The 15,260-nt window shown below is 39.9% G+C and overlaps 1 protein-coding gene and 1 long non-coding RNA gene across 2 annotated transcripts; one reads left to right on the forward strand and one right to left on the reverse strand.

The window, feature by feature from the left end:
* Positions 1 to 2,483: 2,483 nt before the first annotated feature.
* Positions 2,484 to 4,415, reverse strand: LOC115593936 (uncharacterized). Its single transcript, XR_003986393.1, has 2 exons — positions 4,277 to 4,415; positions 2,484 to 3,355 (listed from the first exon to the last, which is right to left on the reverse strand). It is a non-coding gene; the product is annotated as an uncharacterized LOC115593936 (long non-coding RNA).
* A 559-nt stretch (positions 4,416 to 4,974) lies between these two features.
* LOC115593931 (protein FAM122A) lies at positions 4,975 to 9,905 on the forward strand. Its single transcript, XM_030437635.1, has 9 exons — positions 4,975 to 5,105; positions 6,270 to 6,354; positions 6,434 to 6,490; positions 7,081 to 7,127; positions 7,214 to 7,271; positions 8,511 to 8,575; positions 8,657 to 8,712; positions 9,382 to 9,466; positions 9,639 to 9,905. The coding sequence occupies exons 1-9, from the start codon at positions 5,005 to 5,007 to the stop codon at positions 9,760 to 9,762; spliced, it is 678 nt and encodes a 225-aa protein (XP_030293495.1). The 5' UTR covers positions 4,975 to 5,004; the 3' UTR covers positions 9,763 to 9,905.
* Positions 9,906 to 15,260: the final 5,355 nt, after the last annotated feature.

Consider the following 15,260-nt stretch of genomic DNA (forward strand, 5'->3'; position numbering starts at 1 on the left):
AGGAGACGGCGGGCTGCACCGGGGCTCAGCAGCCCGCTGCCGGCGGACATTAGTACTGTGTCGGGTTAGTTCAAGTCCGTGTTGAGACAGAAGTACTCAATGTAACGGTGTAATGTAACGGTGTAATGTAACGTCCTCGGTACAAGCTTACAAGCACTACTTGTGTCACAACCATTGTGACAGGTTGTCACAAACATTGAGTACTTCTGTCACAAGGAGGACGTTACATTAAACTGTTACAATAAGTACTTTTGTCACAAGGAGGATGTTACATTAAACTGTTACAATAAGTACTTTTGTCACAAGGAGGATGTTACATTAAACTGTTACAATAAGTACTTCTGTCACAAGGAGGACGTTACATTAAACCGTTACAATAAGTACTTCTGTCACAACGAGGACGTTACATTAAACTGTTACAATAAGTACTTCTGTCACAACGAGGACGTTACATTAAACCGTTACACCAAGTACTTCTGTCACAACGAGGACGTTACATTAAACCGTTACACCAAGTACTTCTGTCACAACGAGGACGTTACATTAAACTGTTACAATAAGTACTTCTGTCACAACCGAGGACGTTACATTAAACCGTTACAACAAGTACTTCTGTCACAACGAGGACGTTACATTAAACTGTTACAACAAGTACTTCTGTCACAACGAGGACGTTACATTAAACTGTTACAACAAGTACTTCTGTCACAACGAGGACGTTACATTAAACTGTTACAACAAGTACTTCTGTCACAACGAGGACGTTACATTAAACTGTTACAACAAGTACTTCTGTCACAACGAGGACGTTACATTAAACCGTTACAACAAGTACTTCTGTCACAACGAGGACGTTACATTAAACTGTTACAACAAGTACTTCTGTCAGAACCAAGGACGTTACATTAAACTGTTACAATAAGTACTTCTGTCACAACGAGGACGTTACATTAAACCGTTACAACAAGTACTTCTGTCACAACGAGGACGTTACATTAAACCGTTACAACAAGTACTTCTGTCACAACGAGGACGTTACATTAAAACTGTTACAACAAGTACTTCTGTCAGAACCAAGGACGTTACATTAAACTGTTACAAGTACTTCTGTCAGAACCGAGGACGTTACATTAAACTGTTACAACAAGTACTTCTGTCACAACGAGGACGTTACATTAAACTGTTACAACAAGTACTTCTGTCACAACGAGGACGTTACATTAAACCGTTACAACAAGTACTTCTGTCACAACCGAGGACGTTACATTAAACCGTTACAACAAGTACTTCTGTCACAACGAGGACGTTACATTAAACTGTTACAACAAGTACTTCTGTCACAACGAGGACGTTACATTAAACCGTTACAACAAGTACTTCTGTCAGAACCAAGGACGTTACATTAAACTGTTACAAGTACTTCTGTCAGAACCGAGGACGTTACATTAAACTGTTACAACAAGTACTTCTGTCACAACGAGGACGTTACATTAAACCGTTACAATAAGTACTTCTGTCACAACGAGGACGTTACATTAAACTGTTACAACAAGTACTTCTGTCAGAACCAAGGACGTTACATTAAACTGTTACAAGTACTTCTGTCAGAACCGAGGACGTTACATTAAACTGTTACAACAAGTACTTCTGTCACAACGAGGACGTTACATTAAACCGTTACAACAAGTACTTCTGTCAGAACTGAGGATGTAACATTAAACCCTTAAAATAAGTACTTCTGTCCCCATTGACGTGCAAGTTTTAGATAATAAATGTATTTGATAACTTTAGGAAGTAGTTACTTTGCAGATTACATGATGCATTCATGCCAAAAGGTGCATAAATAAATACAAAAGTACAAAATTCCAATAATCTATAGATCTGTAGTACACACTGACCTGTATATGGAAGCTAAATATATGTGGAACTATTTAATTTTACATTTTGATTTATTTGCAGAAATTACATTTGATACATAACTGCAAGAAATATCAGATAAATTAAGACTTACTCAAGTATTTCCTGTCCCAACCTACTATTCATATCAGCAACTGTCATGATAATCCAACATGTAATTTTAGGCATTGTTACAGAAAGTACTCTAAGATCATACTTGAGTAAAAGTAAAGATATTATGTCTCAACGTATCTGCTATCAAACATATTAAAGTATCGAAAGTAAATGTCTGGCAATAAATCAAAATATAAAAATGTAAAAATTATAGTTAGCATATATTTAGCTTCTGTATACAGTTCAGTGTGTACCAAAGATATACAGATTATTGGAATTGTGTATTTTTGTTTTTATTTATCTGACTGGTGATAAAATACAATACTATAAAAGTGTGATACTTTAGCTTTGATGCACTCTGCAAAGTAACTCGTAACTAGAGTTATCAGATAAATGCAGTGATGTGCAATGTTTGTACTTCCAAGATGCAGCAGAGTGGAAGAATGAAGTAGCAGACAATGGAAACACTCATGTAAAGGTTTACTGTAGCTTTTTATTTATCGACAGTTAAAGAACACTGAATCCAGGTAAACAAACAAACAAACAAACAAACAAACAAACATGATCACAAGAACAAAACAAAAACAAGAAGAGTCTTACGACCACGGTCACGTCAGTACAAAGTAATATGTCATGAACAACCTGTAACTTTGGTAATAACAATAAATTCTTAATAAAATATTTGTACAGTTGTTGTCTTTTTGCATTTCTGTAGTTATTATAACTGCAGTATGACTGTAAGTCACAGTCAGTGGTGGAAGAAGATCCTTAACTTCAGTTGGAATAGTAATAACACACAAAAATAATCTTTGAGTGTTATTTTAATTTCATATTATATGATTTAATTATTATAACTGACACATGTTGTGCTGTCATTAGAGGGAAAGTGCTAACTTGTTATGTTTCACACACTGCCGGCTGATTAAATGTATAACTTGTAATATTTTGATGGTTTTGTGTGTAAAATCTTAATATTCAAAGTAACTAAAGCGGTCAGATAAATGTCGTAGATGCAGCAAATGTTCAGTAATTGTTTCATGTGGGTATAAATAGAAGTACTGTAGTACCGTACTCGAGTAAATGTACTCAGTTACGTTCCACCTCTGGTCACAGCGTGTTTGTCGTTGTCTCTTTGTTCACAGAAGAAGTTAACGAACATAAAGAAAAGCCTCTGTGAAGATAGATGATGTTTTTATGGTTCATATCTCGTCTCCAGGCTGCTCTCTGGTTTCTGACTGGCGTGTCTCAGAGGCAGTGAAGGGGTTAACGGCCGAGCCTCCCGGTGTCCTGTTTCACCATTTTTTAGAGATGACGACTCAAAGCAGATGGAGGATTTTTGGGGATTCTGGGAGAACAGCAGACAGTTTAGTGTCACAACAACAAAGGAAACACAGAAACCCTCCAATAATCTTCTTTCTTCACTCTGAGGAGATTATAACCACCTGAAGTCACTCTTGGCTTCAGTTTGTACAATTTCATTCCTGTTCTGAGTCCTCATGTCTGTGATTTATAGTTTTATTTATAGTTCTAATTTAACTTCATCTGCTCAGGTATCAGTTTATTACTGCGATACATACAGTCTGATTATTTATGTTAATGATATTGTTCTTTATGGTGAGTTTGTTTAGTTTATTAATTTTTGATTGAAACAAATTAAAAAATATATTTCCTCAGTTTTGTTTTTTTCACTGGCCTCAACAGTCAGTCAATAAACTGATCAGTCGATCAATAGAAAAACTGCTCATTGATTTTTTTTCAAGCAAAAAATACAAAATATTTCATGTTTCCGTCTCCAGTGGGAGGATTTTATGCCCTTCTCCGTTTTATTTCACTTTAAACTGAATTTCTGACTAAAATCTAAATTCATGGATTGATTTGATCATCGTTTAATTAATCAATCATTAATTTAGTCTTTCGTTGCACCCCTCATTTAAATCCAGGGAATAAGTATATCAGTGTGTTTACTAAAAAAGGAAAAGTTTTATTTTGGCTAATAAACAAAGCACTTTACTATTTCATATCTATTCCATATAATATAAATTTTAAAAAAAAATTAAAAATCGACAAGACGTAATAAATACTTATCAAAAGTTATATTTTAGAATAAATTATAAGAAGATCAATCAAGAACTACACCAGAGTTCATCCACATAAATACTTTAAGCCCAGCAGAGTTTTAAGATGAACGTTATGAAGTGTAAAACAAACACAAACTGAACGTTGTTGAGTGTTAAACCATGATAAAGTGAGTGTGTGTTCAGCGGACCTGCCTCGCTCCCTCTCTGCGCTGCGCTGCTCCGGGCGGCCGGGCGGCGGCGCTGTTTTCACAGTTGGTGAACTACCTCTATTTGGTCAAGGACTATGTTGTAAAAAATCTTTCTAACTGTTCCTTTTCTCTGGTTCTGGGACTCTTCTGGAGATCCGCTCGGTGTCCCGGGGACCGTGTGACCGACTCTCCCCGAGGACTGTGTGGCCGGCCCGGGTCGACTGTTTCGGACAGCTGTTAGCGGGTTTCTGATCCCTGACTGGAGGTTTTACTGCCAACCAAGTTAGCTCAACAGCTAATCCTAAAAGTCACGTCACCTGTGCGGACTCGAATTAAAAGTTCGTCCGCTGGTTCGGGCCGCCGGGTGAGTCTGGAGGGTGAGCGCGGTCAAAACTTTGTCTCGAGTGTTTTTGCGCGGGGTTCGTGTTTTATCTCGCTCTCACGCAGCCATTATATTCGCGTTGAGACAGCAGCAAGTGAAGCGTAGCTGTGGGTTTTAAATGACGGTCTGACCCGCAGTCTCACACGAATACGCTGTTTTTCTGCGGGACATGCGGTAGAGAGGACACAGCTTCGGTGTTCGGCCCGCTGACTTGGCGGCTCTGGGTTTGCTGCTCGTGAGGCCTGCGGGTCAGGCTTCCACCGGGCTCGAGTAGAACCCGACGCCGCCATCGAAAGGTCGGAGGCCGGCAGTTGGCGCTGCCACCGCCGGGCCTGCGGACCGAGGTATGGAACGGATGGAAGTGGACCAGTGCGCAGGCGCAGCTGGCGGGGCAGGAGGCGGGGCACTCCGTAGATCGAACAGCGCCCCCATGATCACCAGTGTCAGGTCAGTGGTATTACACCCAACGGGGAGACACCGACTTCCATTAAAAAACATTCCCTTTATATTTGCTTTGTTCACAGACAGCCAATCACATGTCATCCAGTCTTACTTTAGATATTTTATTAATCTAATGGCGCCACTCTTTAATTCGGCGTGCTTTGAACACATCAAGCAGAACTTTGTAAGTTAAGAATAAAATCCAAATCCCATATATGTTATGTTATTAGTTACGAGGCTGTTGTGACCCTCACAGATGTCTCTGATTGGTTGTGTTACTGTTCTGTGATCAGCTCTCATATTTAAGAACATGTCCATTTTGACAAAGTTAATATTTAAAAACATTCGTCTCTGTTCCTAAAATCAGTCATAAATCCTGAATCAACCAATAACATCAAATATGCTTCATTTCCAAATAATCCTGATTATTATGTAAAATAAATATGCAATAGCTGCAATTTTAAGTTTATAAGTAGGAAGGCCCCGAGGTGCAAGTGAGGAGATTATTTTTTTCCAGCTGTGAAATGGATTTTTCTGTTTTTTTCTTTTTTCTTTTTTAAAAAACTTTTCTAGAGGAATTTGTTGAAATCAAGTAAAGAAAAAAGGCGCTAAAATAGGAGAAACATTTTCTAACTAACTGCCCGGTTTTTCATTTAATTTCAGCAGATTTTTTTTTTCTGGAAATATTTACACGTTTTCACGGATGACAATAACAATTCTCCTAATTTTTTTAATATAAAATCAAAATCATGGAATCATGATTAATAAATAGTTTCTTGGTAAAAAAATTGAGGAAATCTTTTATTTTTATGGTTGAAGCCATGTGAATTTAAAAAAAAAAACTCACATTTTTGGTGTCATCTTTATTGGAAAAAATATATTTTTTTACAAAAAAAAATGTCTCCCGAAATTTATTCTCCAAAGAAAGTTCCCAAGTTTTTCTTTAAATTTCCCAAAAAATTAAGTTTTGGGAAAAAAAAAAAAAATCCTGACATCCCAAAATTTTAAAATGTCATCTGGTTTTACACATGAAGAAAATGTTTTAAAAGCCACATGTTCATTTGAGAGTGAAACTTTGTTTACTACAGTCACTAAGAACAGCTGAGAAGATTATATGATTAATATGTTTTTAACTATATTTTGTGTGAATCTGTTGTGATCGTCTCTCAGTGACGGGATGACGGTCTTCAGTCCCGTGTCCTCGGCTCGATACAGACGCAGCAGCGTCTCCATCAACCCCAGCTGCCCGTCACAGGTCGGTGTGATTATCAGTGGTGATATATTTACTGTCTGTTTCAGTTTCTCATCCATCGTTTCTTCCTCTTCTTCTGCAGCTCGTTCCTCTCTCACCTTTCTCCCTGACCGGAGACAGACACGACCACAAGAGACAGGTGAGGACAGAAACATCTCTCTTCTTCTTCTCTCCACTGTGGGAACAATCACCCAGGAAGTGTTCATGAGTCCAGATCAGAGGGTTTAGACCAACCTGATGATAGAAAAGGTTTTCACTTGGTTTTACACTTAATTTGGTTCATGAATGTTAATAAAATTATTAATAATTTTCCTCCTGGAAGAACAAACAAACCTTTTATCAGTTTTTTAGATGAAAAAGAGAATCCTCTTTGCCCCGAGAATATTTGTTTTCAACATGTTTTCCCAGAAGGGGAAAACAAATAAGGAACTAAGAAAGATCATCCTGGTAGAACTTGTATTTCCACCAGTTCTCAGGTCGTAACCTTCAGTCCTCCTCGGAGCTCCTGTAGGATTCAGACTGATCTACATGAGACTCTGAACACTAAATCCAGACCAGCTTCAGTCTTCGTTGGGTTTTAGAAGTCTTTAACATTCAAATTAACCCGACACAGACTCTGTTCTGGGTGATGTTTGTTCCCTTCATTACAAAGTGTTTAATTTGACAGTGAAGACAGGAAGTCGCTGATTCAACATGAAGGTTAATAACAGCTGTTTGTGGTGAATACAGGAGGAGAACATGGAGATGACGCTCAGAGGGAGTCTGCAGAGGCTGAGGTACACAGTGTATACATCACTCTCCAGCAGTCTGATGTTCAAACAAGAAACAAAAGTCTAATTAACTCTTCGTTTCTCTGTCCCAGTTCTTCCAGTTTGATCCCAGTTCCTCCAGTCAGTCAGTGGCACGACCACGCGTCAGTGGTGAGCATCTCCACTCCTGCTTCTTCACTACCTGACTCTTATTTTGATGGATTCTTGGAGGTGCTTCCTGTCAGTTAAGACGCTTTTCTAACCAAGTTCATATCTAGAAAGCTAAGGCTCATGGGTAATGTAGTATTGAGTGCAATCCCATCCACCAATCAGAGGTGTAGACATGAGGGTGGGAAGGAAAGATTAACCAATTGTACATATTTGACTTTAGACTTTAGACTGACACTACGGAAGCCCTGAGGGTCAAATGAAGAATGTTTTTGCTGGTGACTCATTCTCTAAATCTGACCTGAGGTGTTTTCTCTTCTGTGTTTATGACTGAGAACTGGTGGAAAAACGTTCTGCCAGGATAAACTTTCCAAGTTCCTTACATTTCTTTTTCTTTTTTCCATGTGTGAAACAAAGTGAAAAGAAGTCATTTCAGAGTGACTAAGGAAAGTCTTACTGGAAAAAAAAAATCCTAAAAGAATATTCTCCTGAAATGTTTCTTTCTCAGTGACGAGAAAACAAGAACAAACTTTTTGATAACAAATAAAAATTCTCCTAAATTACGTTTGTGTCATGTGTGAACTACTACATAAACATTCTGGAGAGTGAAAGAGAAGAATTTGTGTTTAATCTGGTGAAAAACATTTCTTTCAGGAGAATTTATTTTCCCACTTGGATCGCACATGTAAAAAAATAACTGGCAGTAAAGTGTAGTTTGGTTTCACACGAGGGGAAAAATGTTTCTGTTAGCAAAACACTTTTCAATGTGTGAATCGTGTAAATAGAAAATAAAAAAATTCAAGTGACTTTGTTTGGTGTTTGAACCACGTGGAAGAAATGTTTTTAAGGAGAACAATGTGTGAAAAAACATTCTCTGTTCAAACATTAATTTATTTTTCTCCTAAAAGTTTTTTCACTCAGTTGACAAATGGAAAGAAAAATGTTCTTTTGCACAAAAACAACTTTTTTTTTCAGCCAGTTTCATGTTTTTTCCCCCCATATGTTTTGACAGATTAAAATAATGTGAAACAAAACCCTTTTTTCATCAAGCTAAGACTTATCAAGTCATAAATGCAGAAGAGAAAACAATTTAGATCATCTGAATGGATCAACAGAAAAACAGAAGTCCTCTCCACTAGAATCCAGATCAGAGGATTTAGACTCTGAATAGAAGGTTCAGATGGATCTAGATCAGATTCATTAACACTCCGAGTTCACTTTCTTCTTCTTCTTCTTCTTCAGTGGTTCCAGTCACAGGACAGCGGCGTCACGCCCAACTCCTCACCAAGTCCCACCAGGAGGTTCAGGTACACGAGCAGACAAAAGCTCTTCTTCAGGTTGTTTTTCACTTTGAGCTTTTGAACTCACATGTGTTTGTTGTCCTGCAGACCAGCCGTCAGTGCCACTGTGAGGTGGCCTGCACTCACTCCGCTCAAGAGAAAAGGTAATAAAACATTTTGTACTGGACACGAGCTTAAACACAACAGAGACGCATCGTGTTGATGTGTTTGATCGTTGGCCAACAGTTTCACTCCAGCAGCTGCTGAGCAACATTATCAATATTTGGACGTGTTGTTTTCACCTGATGGCTTTTTTATAATATTCACTCACCTTTTAGCTCTGCGTCAACTATAAATGATGTTTTTATTTATTACACGTGGATTCATTTAAACTTGCAGTGTGTAACTTTGGTTTCTCAGTTAAAACAAAAATTGTAGTTTGATTATGTCATGAAGTAGTGTTGCATCATGGGAGAAACAGAAGACAGTGAATAATCTTGCTGGAGCTCGTTCAGCTTCCTTCACGTCCGACTTCTCATCTGATGCCTAAAGTCACGTTTAACAAGTCGGAGGTGACGTGAGCCCGCGGAGGGTCCAGCTGTTAGACCTTTAACAGAACATGTTGTAGTGATGAAATCTGAAACGCTCGATCACGTTCTTCTTCCACAACACACAGTTATTAGATAATTAACATATTTTTTAAAACCAGAAGAGCAAAGAAGCAAGTAGAAAACTTTTAAAATGAACCGTCAGCTTTAACGTCATCCTGCTGTAGCTCGTCCTCAGCCCTGTCAGTGTTTCTCTGTCAACACTTGTGATTGTCTTCCTCTCAGGAGGGGTGGAGTCAGACGGACCCCCGAAGAAGCTTTTTGTTGCCGGGGTGACAGATCCCACCAACCGCAGCAGCTACACAGTCAGGTGAGGGTCGCCATGTTTACTGAAGCGGGTCAGAGCCACTCAGAGACAACTGAGTCAGAACTCTGTGTGTTTGCCGGTGGCCTGAATCGTCTTCTATAGATGTAAATATAAAAATATAAATGTCAGATGATGATTATATCTTATTGATCCCGCCTGTCGTTCCTCCTCTCAGTGTCTCTCAGTCGGTGGCCGACTCTCCGCCTGCAGGTGGTGTCAGTCCTCAGTCCAGCCCTCTCTCCCTCTCTCCTCCCCCCGCCTTCACCCCCTTCACCTCCCACCAGCACCCCGGACACTAGACGCCACCCCCGCCCTCCTCCTCACCCAGAAACACGACCCTGTCACTGTGGGTGCCGACCGACCACCAGCAGCTCCAGAGACATTAAAAGAAACCTGGAGGAACATCGATCCCCCATCGGACCTCGTTTCTGTTCCAATCACCTGCCAGCATCACTGTAAGCCCCGCCTCCTCCTCCTGCGAGCTCATTGGATCGTCAGAAGAGTCACAGGAAAGAAATCATGATTTCAAGGTTGCATCATCCCAACGTGAAACTCTTCTGCCGGGTTTCCTGTTTTTCGATCCCTCGAGTTTATTTATTTTTTTGCAGCGAGTTTCCGCTGTTTCTATTGGCTGGTTGGATATTTAACCAGCTGAACTTTCTAACAGTTCCATCACTCTTCAGTTAATTAATCCTTCACAGATCTCACCATGTTGGACTGTGCTCGGGCAGAAGGACCGACGTCTGCTGTCACATTCTTGGCCTCCTTCGATCCCTGGAGTTAAATGGTTTACAGAGGATTCATCATCAGCATCATCGCACGGTCACAAAGAAGTTCTGTGACCTGACGACACGAGGCGAGAATAAAACATCTGTGGGAATAAACGAGGAAACGCATCTCAACTTGTCCCGGAGACCAGAACCTCAGTCCAGCTACGTGTCCGATTCATTGGAGAGAGAAGTAAAACACAATTGTTGTGTAAGTTGTTCTGATAAAAGCATAAAGCACATAAACATGTGCAGCCGGGAGACGTCTCGTTCCGTCTCGTTTGGCTGCAGCTCTCTGAGAACATGGAATGGGTTCTGTCAAACCGGTTCTGCAGATGTGGAAGGAGTCCAAGCCCAGAATGGATTAAAGCTCGTCTTGCTGCTTCTTGGATGGACGACATCTCGGTGCTGCTCGTCGAGGACGCAGCTCCGGTCCAATCAGCTGTTAATGAAGTTCCAGATCTTGATCTCTGATTAAGGTTCTGAAGAAGTTCTAGTTAGGTCTTGAGTTGTAATCAAGACGACAAAATGTTCCCAGACTGTCGATCAGAATCTCTGAAGGAGTGGAGGACTTTCAGGAGCGTTTGTTTCCACCTTCAGTGATCCAGACGACACTCACGTACGTAACGTACTGATTTCTCCGTCAGCTGATTATTCAGATCCAGTCTTGAGTTGTTGGATCTGTGGAGGAACATCTGGACTCTGCCAGCACCTCTAACAGTGAACCAGGGTTCTGCACTTCTTGTGCCTCGTATCGTTTCTATTAAACTTAACAGAAAATATATTTAGAATCTGCTCAAGATGATTTTTCATCTTCAGTCGACACAGCAGAGGATTCTCTGTCCAAACTCTAAAACCATATGAAGGGGATAAAGCTTTCTGTGAGGCCAAAACTGCTAGTTGAGTATTTTTTGTCAGTGTTTTTGAGCCCAAACCAGCGAAAACCTGACAAAGTTCAGCCGTGAACAAAGTTTCAGTCATTGAAGCAGAAGATTTTTGTGTTTTAACGAAAGGTTCTAGTCGTCTGTGGCGACTGAGTGACTGCAGCCTTCTGGTTCCACCAGGAGAAACTGACAGTCACAGTTTGTTAAACTGATGGTTTCACTGTTGGAGGTTTTTGAGAGACTGGTTTTACAAACTGGCTCCCAGTCAGCAGCCGAGTGTTTGTTAATAGTGTATCTATATGTGAATATGGACAGTCTGAGCAGCTGATAAGTGCTCAGTTTTCTCCAGGCTGCAGTGTTTGATTGTACATATTGAATCTGCAGGAAGCGAGCGCTCTCGTTCCTCCTGAAGCTGCATTTATACTGCGACTTCTCACTTCCCACTTCACTTTCTCTCTGACCGACTTCATTCTTCTTACTTGAATCAGCCTCACTGTTGTTCATGAAGGTCGTCTGATTGGTTAAAGACAGAAAACATGACTCCGCCTGCTTTACTGCCTGTTTGTCACACAGCCAGTCAGAAGTCGCCCTCATGTCCTCGTTTCATCCTGAAATATCTCTGATACGTCAGACAGCGAGTCGAACCTGCAGTTAGTTTAAACTTTAGATTTTTAAAGACCTCAGTTTTTGTGTCCTGGTTTGTTTTTCCTCTTGCACTTAAAAGAAATGCTCTTCATTTAAAATCAAAAGAACTCTTTAAATAAAGTGGATGTTAATGGAGGACTGGGCACAGAAACACAGAGTGAAGATCCAGATCATCCGAGCTGAGCGCAGCCAAAGTGCTAACAGGATCTATAATCAGATAATAATGGACGAGGATCAGAACCGCTGAGAAACAAGAGCTTCTGACTTTGTGTCCCTCTCAATTCTGACTTTATCTCAGAGTTAAACAAACAGAGGAAAAAGAAAATATTGTCAGAATTTTTTTGAAAAACTGCAAAATTGGAGGAAAAATGTCAAATTTTGTCTAAGAATTTTTGGGGATAAAGTTCTTTTTAAAGAATTTTAGTCTGATTATTAGCCATCTTTCTTAAATTTTTAGTAAACATTTATTAAAGTTTAACAGTGGCTCTGATCCTCCTCTGTAGGTTCCGATCCTGCAGATATTCACATTATTACAGATATTCAGTGACTTCTTCTGTCGTGTCCCATCAAAATTTACATTGCGGTTACCGTGACAACCTGAATCCCTCGCACAGACATCATTTTAATAAACAATTCACAATGTGGATTTATGACAATTATATTAACGTCCGATTTTTATTATCTTTTGTCTGGATTTATTGTAAAAGAATCAACACGAGTGCACAAAAACGACTTTGGTGAGTCGGGACGCTCGCAGTGTCGTCAGAGGTCGGAGGTCAGGGGTTGAGGTCAGGGGTCGGGGGGGGGGGTCAGAGGGGGGGTCGGGGGGGGTATGAGGGTCAGGAATGAGCTGCAGTTCTGCTTCCAACTTTTGCACTTGCACAGTATTGTACAGTTTTGTATTCTCACTCATCATTGTGCCTCGACATGTCGTCATATTCGGGTCCAGGTCGGTTCTCATCAGTTCGACATCGACAGGAATCCTTTTGTTTGTTTTTGACGACCTGGTCTTTTCTATTCACCCGACCTGCCACCTGTGAGATGTGTGTACATAGAGTCTCTATAAGCTGTTTTTATATATAAGTGTCTTTACGCCCCCAAAAAAATGTACGAGTGGGCGAGTCGGTCCCGCCGAGCTCGTCGCCGTGTTTCCAAACCTGTTAGTGACAGAGTTGTCGTGTTCCGTTGTCATGACTTTGCACAATTCTAGTTCGACCATTTAAATCTTTCTTCTGTTACATGATCAGTAACAAATCTTCATGAAAGAATGCTGTTAAGTTTTGCTGCTTCTTCTGTTTTTCCTGCTTTATGTCTTGACTTGTTACCGTCTCTCTGAGTCTATCCTGTTTCTATAAGATGCACTTAGAGTCCAAAAGAATTTCTCATTATTAAATATGAAGAAATAAGACATCAAATGATAAACCTGAGCAGACATTTAGCTCAGAGTTTCAGACACAATTTGATTGTTTTCATGTGTTTTTGTACAGTAATACACTGTAAACATCCAGCTACAGGTCAAGTTTAACCTTGAACCCGTCAGAGAACAGAATCTTTCTCTGACATGAGAACAATCAGAGTTTGAACTGGAGAGAAGCAGGATAGACGTTCCTCAGAGTGACAACACGCTGCCAAACTGCTCAGCTGTACAGACACAAACTGTAGCTTTAAGACAATTTCTGTTTGTCGTTTTTTTACCTTTGCACATTCGCCTCCCACACAGCGAGAGAGAAGCAGCTCTGATGTAGCCGGGTCACGACCAGACGAGGACTCATCTGCACTCTGCTGCTCGTTTGGTTTCTTTCTGCTTCAGAGAAGTTTTAAAGCCAAAAATTAATCAGCAAAATGCAAAAGTTTAGTCAGAACGTTCCAACAGAGGAGACGAACAGTTTTCTCTCAGCCGGCGTCTCCTCTGGATTCACTGCTCCTGGTTTGTGTCTCCAGGCTCAAATCATTTTAAGTCCAGTTGTTATTTAACGTACATCTCCAGTGTGATTTCGAACTCTGATGCTAATCTGGGTGTAAATGCTAACAATTAGCATATCAAATGACAGTGTTTGGATGTTGAGCTGGAGTCTGTCCGGGACACGATGTAGAACAGTCTGTTGATCATCTTAAACTGAATATCAGAGACACGTCAACACATCAGCCTGGTTTACAGACTAAACTATGTATTCATTATTAGTTGCAGCTCTAAAGAAGATAAAACTGATGTATGGAACATTATCTGTATCCATCAGCTCTGCACTCACACTGGAGTCGTATGTTCTTTAATGACTTTGGTCCTCGTGACACTTTCTTCTCCCTCAGAAACTCTTTCCAGGAGTTTTTCAGCGCCCGTTTTATCTTTAGCTTCTTTACAAACGTGGATTTAAGACTTTACACGTTCAAGTTTTTCTGTTCAGGTTGTTCTTTGTTATAAACTTGACCTTTTCTCCACCTGACACCAGTTATACTTCAGTTATACTTCAGTTATACACCAGTTACACTTCAGGCTTTGAGCAGGTGTCGGAGTCGAGCCTGATGTCTGTTCTCTCTTTGTGTTTTTCAGTTTGTCGTCACTGAGACAGAAGTACGAGCATGTAGCGAGTAACCAGTCAATGTTTTTCAGTATTAAAGCGACATTTCACTCTGACAAAATACGATGATTTCTCAGCACAAATACGCAAAAAACACCAAAACTGACCGTCATGATGTAAAGATCAGATCACAGTCAGAATCACTGAGAGGAGATCACGTAGTAGTCGTGGAGGACGAATGACGAGGACGACGATCCTCCGTCCTCAAGTTTAGATTCATTTGTTATAAATAAACCTCCAGACTAAAAACATTTGATTTGTTGTTTTATCACAATCAGAAAAAAAGTGATCTCGTCACCTCAACGTGAAAATGTTCTGTTGTGCAAAAGATATTTTAATTTGGAGGAAAAGAATCGTGATCATAATGTTTAAATGCTTAAGAAAAAAGTGTTTTTGTTACTATGAAATCTTGAATGTTAAGTTTTTTAGATTAAACTACAAACAGTCACTAAAGTCAGAACTGATGTCGGAGGTTTGAATCTGGATTCTGAGTTTTGTTCACGGCCCAAATCGTCTTTTGTAGTTAATTTCTGTGATTTCAAACAAAATTGTAAAGTTTAGATTGTAAAGCTTTAAAAAGTAAGAAAAGAAAAGTTCTAGCTGTTTCCCCGTTTCCAGTCTTTATGCTAAGCTAAGCTAACTAGCTGTGAGATCTATTGAACTCGCTGTAAGAAAGCAAATAAAACGTTTTCCCAAAACATCAAACTCTTAATGTTTTTAAGTTTTGCGTCGGCTTCACTTCTGTCAGGACGTGAAGTCTGAAATATTTAAGCACTTTATACGTTTTGTGACGGCGAAAACAAAAATCAATTTTCCCTAAAAAAGCCGAAAAGACATCAGAGACGTTAAATCTTCTCCCTCAGACGTTCTTCTGTTCTGAAACAGTTCTCTGTTTGGCCGACGTGTCAGAGTGAGATTCCACTTT

Source organism: Sparus aurata, chromosome 13 (genome assembly GCF_900880675.1).
Source record: "Sparus aurata chromosome 13, fSpaAur1.1, whole genome shotgun sequence".
Lineage (NCBI taxonomy): Eukaryota > Metazoa > Chordata > Actinopteri > Spariformes > Sparidae > Sparus > Sparus aurata.

What these genes read in the sequence shown, in the direction of transcription:
- LOC115593931 (XM_030437635.1), top strand. Translation starts at nt 5,005, where the DNA reads ATGGAACGGATGGAAGTGGACCAGTGCGCAGGCGCAGCTGGCGGGGCA. An exon ending in ACCCCAGCTGCCCGTCACAG is followed by an intron (nt 6,355 to 6,433) that starts GTCGGTGTGATT and finishes CTTCTTCTGCAG; the next exon opens with CTCGTTCCTCTCTCACCTTT. An exon ending in CGCAGCAGCTACACAGTCAG is followed by an intron (nt 9,467 to 9,638) that starts GTGAGGGTCGCC and finishes TCCTCCTCTCAG; the next exon opens with TGTCTCTCAGTCGGTGGCCG.